Genomic DNA, 10,557 nt, shown 5'->3' with positions numbered 1-10,557 from the left:
AGTGTTAATGTTATATACCGTTAGTACAGCTCAGTGTTAATGTTATTTACCGTTAGTACAGCTCAGTGTTAATGTTATATATTGTTAGTACAGCTCAGTGTTTCTGTTATATACCGTTAGTACAGCTCAGTGTTAATGTTATAAATTGTTAGTACAGCTCAGTGTTTCTGTTATATACCATTAGTACAGCTCAGTGTTTCTGTTATATACTGTTATTACAGCTCAGTGTTAATGTTATATACCGTTAGTACAGCTCAGTGTTACTGTTATGTGCTGTTTGTACAGCTCCGTGTTATTGTTATATACCGTTAGTACAGCTCAGTGTTACTGTTATATGCTGTTAGTACAGCTCAGTGTTACTGTTATATACCGTTAGTACAGCTCAGTGTTTATGTTATATACCATTAGTACAGCTCAGTGTTGCTGTTATATGCTGTTAGTACAGCTCAATGTTATTGTTATATACCGTTAGTACAGCTCAGTGTTATTGTTATATACTGTTAGAACATCTCAGTGTCACTGTTATTTACCATTAGTACAGCTAAGTGTTAATATTATTTACAATTAGTACAGCTCAGTGTTATTGTTTTACACAATTGGTACAGCTCAGTGTTTCTGTTATATACCGTTTGTACAGCTCAGTGTTATTGTTTTACACAATTAGTACAGCTCAGTGTTTCTGTTATATACCGTTAGTACAGCTCAGTGTTACTGTTATATATACCATTGGTACAGCTCAGTGTTATTGTTATAAACCATTAGTACAGCTCAGTGTTACTATTATATACCGTTAGTACAGCTCAGTGTTTCTGTTATATACTGTTATTACAGCTCAGTGTTAATGTTATATACCGTTAGTACAGCTCAGTGTTACTGTTATGTGCTGTTTGTACAGCTCCGTGTTATTGTTATATACCGTTAGTACAGCTCAGTGTTACTGTTATATGCTGTTAGTACAGCTCAGTGTTACTGTTATATACCGTTAGTACAGCTCAGTGTTTATGTTATATACCATTAGTACAGCTCAGTGTTGCTGTTATATGCTGTTAGTACAGCTCAATGTTATTGTTATATACCGTTAGTACAGCTCAGTGTTATTGTTATATACTGTTAGAACATCTCAGTGTCACTGTTATTTACCATTAGTACAGCTAAGTGTTAATATTATTTACAATTAGTACAGCTCAGTGTTATTGTTTTACACAATTGGTACAGCTCAGTGTTTCTGTTATATACCGTTTGTACAGCTCAGTGTTATTGTTTTACACAATTAGTACAGCTCAGTGTTTCTGTTATATACCGTTAGTACAGCTCAGTGTTACTGTTATATATACCATTGGTACAGCTCAGTGTTATTGTTATAAACCATTAGTACAGCTCAGTGTTACTATTATATACCGTTAGTACAGCTCAGTGTTACTGTTATATATACCATTGGTACAGCTCAGTGTTATTGTTATAAACCATTAGTACAGCTCAGTGTTACTGTTATTTACCGTTAGTACAGCTCAATGTTAATGTTGTATACCGTTAGTACAGCTCAGTGTTATTGTTATAAACCATTAGTACAGCTCAATGTTACTGTTATATACCGTTAGTACAGCTCAGTGTTGCTGTTATATGCTGTTAGTACAGCTCAATGTTATTGTTATATACCGTTAGTACAGCTCAGTGTTCACATTATATACTGTTAGAACAGCTCAGTGTTCTTGTTATATGCTGTTAGTACAGCTCAGTGTTATTGTAATATACCGTTAGTACAGCTCAGTGTTACTGTTATGTGCTGATTGTACAGTTCAGTGTTATTGTTATATACCATTAGTATACCTCAGTTTTGCTGTTTTATTCTGTTAGTACACCTCAGTGTTACTGTTATATACCATTAGTACAGCTCAGTGTTATTGTTTTACACAATTGGTACAGCTCAGAGTTTCTGTTATATACCGTTTGTACAGCTCAGTGTTATTGTTTTACGCAATTAGTACAGCTCAGTGTTTCTGTTATATACCGTTAGTACAGCTCAGTGTTACTGTTATATATACCATTGGTACAGCTCAGTGTTATTGCTTTATACAATTTGTAAAGCTCAGTGTTACTATTATATACCGTTAGTACAGCTCAGTGTGATTGTTATATACCTTCAATACAGCTCAGTGTTATTGTAATATACCGTTAGTACAGCTCAGTGTGATTGTTATATACCGTTAATACAGCTCAGTGTTGCTGGTATATGCTGTTAGTACAGCTCAGTGTTACTGTTATATACCGTTTGAGCTGTACTAACGGTAAATAACAGTGACACTGAGATGTTCTAACAGTATATAACAATAACACTAAGCTGTACTAACGGTATATAACAGTAACACTGAGCTGTACTGATGGTATAAAGCAGTAACACTGAGCTGTACTGTGTTACTGCTTTATACCATCAGTACAGCTCAGTGTTACTGTTATATACCGTTAGTACAGCTTAGTGTTATTGTTATATACTGTTAGAACATCTCAGTGTCACTGTTATTTACCGTTAGTACAGCTCAATGTTAATGTTGTATACCATTAGTACAGCTCAGAGTTACTCTTATATACCGTTACTACAGCTAAGTGTTAATATTATTTACAATTAGTACAGCTCAGTGTTATTGTTTTACACAATTGGTACAGCTCAGTGTTTCTGTTATATACCGTTTGTACAGCTCAGTGTTATTGTTTTACACAATTAGTACAGCTCAGTGTTTCTGTTATATACCTTTACTACAGCTCAGTGTTACTGTTATTTACCATTAGTACAGCTCAGTGTTATTGTTATAAACCATTAGTACAGCTCAGTGTTACTGTTATATACCGTTAGTACAGCTCAATGTTAATGTTGTATACCGTTAGTACAGCTCAGTGTTGCTGTTATATGCTGTTAGTACAGCTCAATGTTATTGTTATGTACTGTTAGTACAGCTCCGTGTTACTGTAATGTGCTGTTAGTACAGCTCAGTGTTATTGTTATATACCCATAGTACAGCTCAGTGTTATTGTTATATACTGTTAGAACATCTCAGTGTCACTGTTATTTACCGTTAGTACAGCTCAATGTTAATGTTGTATACCATTAGTACAGCTAAGTGTTACTCTTATATACCGTTACTACAGCTAAGTGTTAATGTTATTTACAATTTGTACAGCTCAGTGTTATTGTTATAAACCATTAGTACAGCTCAGTGTTACTGTTAAATACCGTTAGTAGAACTCAGTATTACTGTTATATACCGTTACTACAGCTCAATGTTAATGTTGTATACCGTTACTACAGCTCAGTGTTACTGTTATTTACCATTAGTACAGCTCAGTGTTATTGTTATAAACCATTAGTACAGCTCAGTGTTACTGTTATATACCGTTAGTACAGCTCAGTGTTACTGATATATACCGTTACTACAGCTCAGTGTTACTGTTATTTACCATTAGTACAGCTCAGTGTTAATGTAATATTCCATTGGTACAGCTCATTGTTATTGTAATATACCATTAGTACAGCTCAGTGTGATTGTTATTTACCATTAGTACAGCTCAGTGTTAATGTAATATTCCATTGGTACAGCTCATTGTTATTGTAATATACCATTAGTACAGCTCAGTGTTATTGTTATATACCGTTAGTACAGCTCAGTGTTCACATTATATACTGTTAGAACAGCTCAGTGTTCTTGTTATATGCTGTTAGTACAGCTCAGTGTTATTGTAATATACCGTTAGTACAGCTCAGTGTTACTGTTATGTGCTGATTGTACAGTTCAGTGTTATTGTTATATACCGTTAGTATACCTCAGTTTTGCTGTTTTATTCTGTTAGTACACCTCAGTGTTACTGTTATATACCATTAGTACAGCTCAGTGTTATTGTTTTACACAATTGGTACAGCTCAGAGTTTCTGTTATATACCATTTGTACAGCTCAGTGTTATTGTTTTACACAATTAGTACAGCTCAGTGTTTCTGTTATATACCGTTAGTACAGCTCAGTGTTACTGTTATATATACCATTGGTACAGCTCAGTGTTATTGCTTTATACCATTTGTACAGCTCAGTGTTACTATTATATACCGTTAGTACAGCTCAGTGTGATTGTTATATACCTTTAATACAGCTCAGTGTTACTGTTATGTGCTGTTAGTACAGCTCAGTGTTATTGTTACATGCTGTTAGTACAGCTCAGTGTTACTGTTATTTACCGTTAGTACAGCTCAGTGTTACTGTTATATACTGTTAGTACAGCTCAGTGTTACTGTTTTATACCGTTAGTACAGCTCAGTGTTACTGTTATTTACCGTTAGTACAGCTCAGTGTTACTGTTATATACCGTTAGTACAGCTCAGTGTTAATGTTATATACTGTTAGAACAGCTCAGTGTTGCTGTTATATGCTGTTAGTACTGCTCAGTGTTATTGTAATATACCTTTAGTACAGCTCAGTGTTACTGTTATTTACAGTTAGTACAGCTCAGTGTTACTGTTATATACCGTTATGACAGCTCAGTGTTGCTGTTATATACTGTTAGAACTGCTCAGTCTTACTGTTATGTACTATTAGTACAGCTCAGTGTTACTCTTATATACCGTCAGTACAGCTCTGTTTTGCTGTTATATTCTGTTAGTACAGCTCAGTGTTATTGTTATATACCGTTAGTACAGTTCAGTGTTATTGTGTTATTTTATTCTGTTAGTACACCTCAGTGTTACTGTTATATACCATTAGTACAGCTCAGTGTTATTGTTTTACACAATTGGTACAGCTCAGTGTTTCTGTTATATACCGTTTGTACAGCTCAGTGTTATTGTTTTACACAATTAGTACAGCTCAGTGTTTCTGTTATATACCGTTAGTACAGCTCAGTGTTACTGTTATATATACCATTGGTACAGCTCAGTGTTATTGCTTTATACAATTTGTACAGCTCAGTGTTACTATTATATACCGTTAGTACAGCTCAGTGTGATTGTTATATACCTTTAATACAGCTCAGTGTTATTGTAATATACCGTTAGTACAGCTCAGTGTGATTGTTATATACCGTTAATACAGCTCAGTGTTGCTGGTATATGCTGTTAGTACAACTCAGTGTTACTGTTATATACCGTTAGTACAGCTCAGTGTTACTGCTTTATACCATTAGTACAGCTCAGTGTTACTGTTATATAGCGTTGGTACAGCTCAGTGTTACTGTTATATACCGTTAGTACAGCTCAGTGTTAATGTTATTAACAATTAGTACAGCTCAGTGTTATTGTTTTATACCGTTAGTACAGCTCAGTGTTTTGGCACCAAGCCCATACATCTGATGGCATGGGGACTTTGAAGACATTCCTCAGTGGATATAAATAGTGCATTTATTTCTCAGACAATAGAACCAAGATAACTTCCCTCTCCCTGACCACATTCTGCGTTTCTCATAGAGGAATAGCGCAATGTCTCACGTACAAGGAACCCAAGGTCTGTTTTTTTGTTCTAGAACTACACAGCAGATTCAAATAACCAACTCATCATCAAACTTTGATTTATTTGAATCAACTGTGTCGTGCTAGGGAAAAAACCTAAATGTGCACCGTCCCAAGGACCGAGTTTGGGAAACCCTGGCCTATAACACTGCATTTGGACTTACATCTTCTTTGTCATGACCGATCCAACATGAAACGTGACCCAGGTCAAGTGTAACAAGTTCTGATCAGCTATCTATAGAACAGAGGTTCTATATGTGGCCTGTCTGGGAATTAAAACCACAGCCTTGGAGTGGCGAGCCCATTTCCTCCGCATCTCCATTTGTTTAACCCTTCTCTCTTTTTAATGTGTGCATGATATGACAACATTCGTTTTCAGTCCCCAGATTTGCCACATCTGGAGATCCGAATCATATCTTCCTTGACATCACTGTCATGTGGCTCACGTCTGCAACACGGCCAGTTGTGGATTAATTTGTCATGCTATAAACGCCTGAGGCTTTGGGTTTTGAAAATGTTTTAAAAAAGGTAGATGAAAGGTTGTAATCCAAAGCAGAGGCATTCAGCCTACTGTTTAATTGGACTAAGCCATATAAGCCTTATATTGCAATATCATACAGAACAAAGAGGATTAAGGATTTCAGCTTGGTAAGGGATGTTAAGCCATTGTTGAACCAATACACAGTGGTTCCATGTCACTGGAGGTCTGCCTGCGCACAAAGCCGATGACAATCAAAACACAGAAGAGGAAGTAGTAGACCAACTAAAACATGTTTAATCTAATATTTTCCTCACTTCCTTTCTCACACACACAAATGCACACACGCTATATTTTGGAAAAATGTTGAGTTTTCTAAAATGAAATATTTGGCTGAAGATGATAATAATTTCAGCAATAAATCATGTTAGATTATAATTATGATACAAGGTGTCTCAAACCAATGGTAAATGCTCATGATCTTCCTTTCTCATTAGGATAAAATAATATAAGCAAGTGTAAAGTGTGATTGATCTACCTGTTTACATACATTGTCTACAAGTACCTAAAAGAGGCACACTCATATTTTGATAGGTGGTTTTGAAAACCATAGAATATGCCAATGCATTCCTCACGCAGCATAGTGCCAGCAGTGTAGAGTGCATGTTTCAGCCCCATGGACAGCAGTGCCTGGGTTTTGGGGGTTCAGCAATTAGGTAGACCTGAGGTCCACTCAAACCCGTCTGACAGAAGTTGTAATCAATAACATTTTCGATTTTTTTTTAAATAGATTGAAAACTACATCTAATTATGAGGGTGCAGTGAGATCCCCGATGGGTTGGATGATACTTTTCTCGTCAATCATCTTGAAAAAACTTCTGGAAATCAACCAATCCTCTGTCGTTAACACAAAGGAAAGGTCAAATGCTGTATTATCTAAATGTTGAAAGTGCGTGGGCGACGGAGACAAACAACATGGTGCAGTTTGAGGCCATGTGGCGGATCGTGATATGGGCGCTGGAGCTGAGTTTGTGAGCAGGTGTGTCTGGGCAGGGGTGATGTGGATGCTTGTGTGCATCGCTATGTTGTTGTTTGTATGTGTATGTTTTGTATTGTTTAAAAAAAAACTGAAATCAAATCTTTACATTTTGACACCTCTGTCAAACTCGACCAAGCAATTGCAGTCATTTGTAATCATTTAGGATTGGCTACTCATCAAAAGTAGACGCTACACCGCTGTTCTCACTCTCATTGCTTATTGACGACAGTGTGATGAATGATTCATGTTTAGAAACACCCAGCGACCCACACAGCTTTATCAGCTCTGCAATCTGGGTTCATGACATCACTTTTACTCTGAACTAAATTATCAATTTTTTTTTATCTAGATGGGACATAAAATATTAATTACAGTACAGAAAAGAACGGGTTGTACAAAGGTGCTGGAATTATTATGCTTTGGCCTACATACCTTAGCTACATCACTGAATATTAAATGAATTCTAAACTTTGAAAGCAGGGGACAATATGATTCAGTAGTCATATTAAAGCATCTATGACAATATATATATATATATTTTGCTTTTGTTTAATACATCCTATTCCCTCTGTACATTGTTTCTAATATTCACATATTGGTGCACAACACGAGATATTTTGATATGATATCATCATATTATTTACATATAAAAGTTCATTTTGAAACTAATAGTCATTCAGAGGTGTAGGGCTGAGCGCTGGATACGATGACCAGTGAAGCACAGTCAATCAGTCATGGCCATCAAAGTGACCCTTCTTTTCAAGTGGCATTAGTGCGTTTTGATGTCCGGCAAACTATTTTCTTAAACGCCTTACGAAAATCCCTGTTGAAAATGGTATATATGATAGGATTCACGGAGCTGTTGCAGTAACCAATCCAGAAGAAGGTGTTGAAGAGCGCACCGGGGATGTAGCAGCTTTCCCTGCAGATTGCGTGCAGGCTATATGTGAAGAAGAAGGGGAACCAGCAGAGCACAAAAACCCCCATCACCACGGCGAGCACGAACGTGAATCGCTTCTCACGCATCTGGGCCACTTTGGTCTTGGACGAGGCCGCCGCAAGGTGCTGCCGCTGGGCTGCCAGGGCGGGGATGGCGGCATTTTTAGGGTCTTGGAAAAGCTGCGTGGCACGCGCCGAGGCCCAAGATAGGCGGCAGCTCTGGCGTGGGCAGCAGTCCGAGCCCTCCACCTTCATTTGCTTGGAGAAGCGGTGGTTACGGGGTTTGTCCGATGCACAGCAGCTCTCCTCCAGGTCGATATCATCCAGCTCCTCCTGCCTGTGGTGGTCCTCGGAGCTCTGGCTACTGGGGCTCTCTATCTCCATCCGCTCCTTCCTCATGAAGCACGTCTCTGACTGGGAGGGCTGCCTCTCCAGGCCATTCTTCGCCACGAACACCGTGGAAGAGCGCTGCTTGGCCACTTTATAGATCTTACAGTAGACTAGGATCATGATGAGGCCCGGGGCAAAGAAGGACACGAGGCAAGAGGACAGGATGTACCAGGTCTCGTTGTTTAACAGACACTCGTGCTCATCATGCTTGGTCATGATAAGAGGCGGAAAGGAGATGACTGCGGAGATGACCCACACCATGGCTATCATGGACTTGATACGCTTGGGGGTCCGCTTCAGATTATAGCTCACTGCCTTGGTGACGGACCAGTAGCGGTCCAGACTGATGGCGCACAGGTGGACTATAGACGAGGTGCAGAAGAGTACATCCAGTGCCAGATAAAAGGCGCACCAGGGGCTCCCAAAGTACCAGTAACCCATGACCTCATTGGCAAGGGAGAACGGGATGACCAGTGTGGCTACGAGGATGTCCGCGCATGCCAGGGACACCAGGAAAAGGTTCTGGGGCGCGCGGAGAGCCCTGCTGGTGAGCACGGCCACGATGACCAGCACGTTACCAACGATGGTGACCAGAATGATCACGGTAACCAGCAGGATGATGAGCGCAGAGCCCAGCTCCGTGTGCGGGAGTGGTCTTGGTGCGCTCGATGTGTTGGCATCCTGCAAGGTGTTGTAGGTAACGGTGATAAACTTGGCTACATCCATCATAAACGCATCTTCTCCTGGGTTATTTATAGCGTGCGCCTTTCCACCCCCAAACAGCTTAACTTGGATGCATTCAATTGTTGATCAAGTCATTAGTCTTAAAGCATTTAATCAATGGAGACACGCTGTACACTAGGTTGTGTGATCAGGGAACAGATATAGCCTAGAGCACATAGGTCAAATACGTGAGGACCCTCAGCGTCCTGACAAGCTGCCCTCATCTTCAGTTCCATAGAGGAGGGTCCGCAACAGCTCAGTGCTCGGTAACAGCTCGTGCTCGGTAACAGCTCTGTGCTCTGTACTCACAGCGTATTGAGTAAGTTTTTGCCACTATGAATTCCGGAATCCAAATGAGTAAGTCTCCATATTAGGGTGATATTCCAGCAGCATAAAAACATTTTGTTTCCGTTATCTCTCTGTCGGTCTCGTGCACAGTGCTGTATGTTGTTTTGTTAAAAGAGTGTCCTCCGTGAAGCACAAGGGGCAGCGCGCGTTGCGAGATGGAGACACTTCTCGTGGTATATGTGTGCACGCAGGAGTGAAGTGGGTGATATCACTCCCAAGACCAACCCATCTCCAAGCTTAGCGAGACAGAGAGAGAGAGAGAGAGAGAGAGAGAGAGAGAGAGAGAGAGAGAGAGAGAGAGAGAGAGAGAGAGAGGTCCGACTGTCTGAGTTTACTTTGGATAAGGAACAGTTGAAGGGAGACTGCTCCTAGAATGACCTAATTGGTTCTTTATTCAGCTCTCATGCACAGAAAGAAAGCCATTACAGCCCACCTACAGATGGTAAAGGAAGTTGATTCATAAACATAAGAATAATTTAACCATCAACTGTTATTAGCATCCATTATTTCATTTTGATAACAAATGGAGAACAGTATGAATGGTATGTTGGTATGCTGGTATGTTGACTTGAGGTGAGGTTCATGACTGGAAAGTGAGATCATTTAAGCAGGAGACAATGTGTCTGCTGACTGGATCATATGATGGTATGGTGTGTAAGGTTCAAGGCATAGCAGCTTCAAAGCCAGACAATGGACTATGTTTAGGATCATCATCTACATGATGATGATCGTAGGAGATTAGGGACAAACAAATAAGGACTAAACAGTTTTTACAATGTCACAGGTTTTTAAAATGCTTTCATAGTGTTCGTTTTCACTACTTGAACTTCAGTCATCATGCAATGCTGAGCTGATAATAAAGAGATGGAAACTGAACCAGTAACTTAGCTATGTTTTGAATAAGGATATCTCAATTTACAGAGAAAAGCATGCCTAATTTGTCCTATCAGTGATGACATGTTGTGCACGCTACATTCACCTCTCTCTTTCTCCCATATTACACAATGAGACGGAAATGACAGAATACCTGTCTGTCTGTTCCTCAGACCACATTTGCTGCAGGGGCAGAGTGACGTAACAGACAGAGTGCTCTGTTCAGCTGTGCTGTGTAGGGCTGAGGATAAAGCTATTTACCCCATAGAGGCGTGGAGACAGGT

General features: G+C 39.4%; 1 protein-coding gene across 1 annotated transcript; it reads right to left on the bottom strand.

The window, feature by feature from the left end:
• Positions 1–6,120: 6,120 nt before the first annotated feature.
• LOC135545730 (alpha-2Db adrenergic receptor-like) lies at positions 6,121–9,588 on the bottom strand. Its single transcript, XM_064973546.1, has one exon. It carries the CDS (start codon positions 9,056–9,058, stop codon positions 7,760–7,762), a length of 1,299 nt encoding a protein of 432 aa, XP_064829618.1. The 5' UTR covers positions 9,059–9,588; the 3' UTR covers positions 6,121–7,759.
• Between the last annotated feature and the right edge of the window lie 969 nt (positions 9,589–10,557).

This window comes from Oncorhynchus masou, chromosome 9, assembly GCF_036934945.1.
Source record: "Oncorhynchus masou masou isolate Uvic2021 chromosome 9, UVic_Omas_1.1, whole genome shotgun sequence".
Lineage (NCBI taxonomy): Eukaryota > Metazoa > Chordata > Actinopteri > Salmoniformes > Salmonidae > Oncorhynchus > Oncorhynchus masou.
Note: the sequence above shows the minus strand (reverse complement) of the source record. Positions and strands in the feature narration are given on the sequence as shown.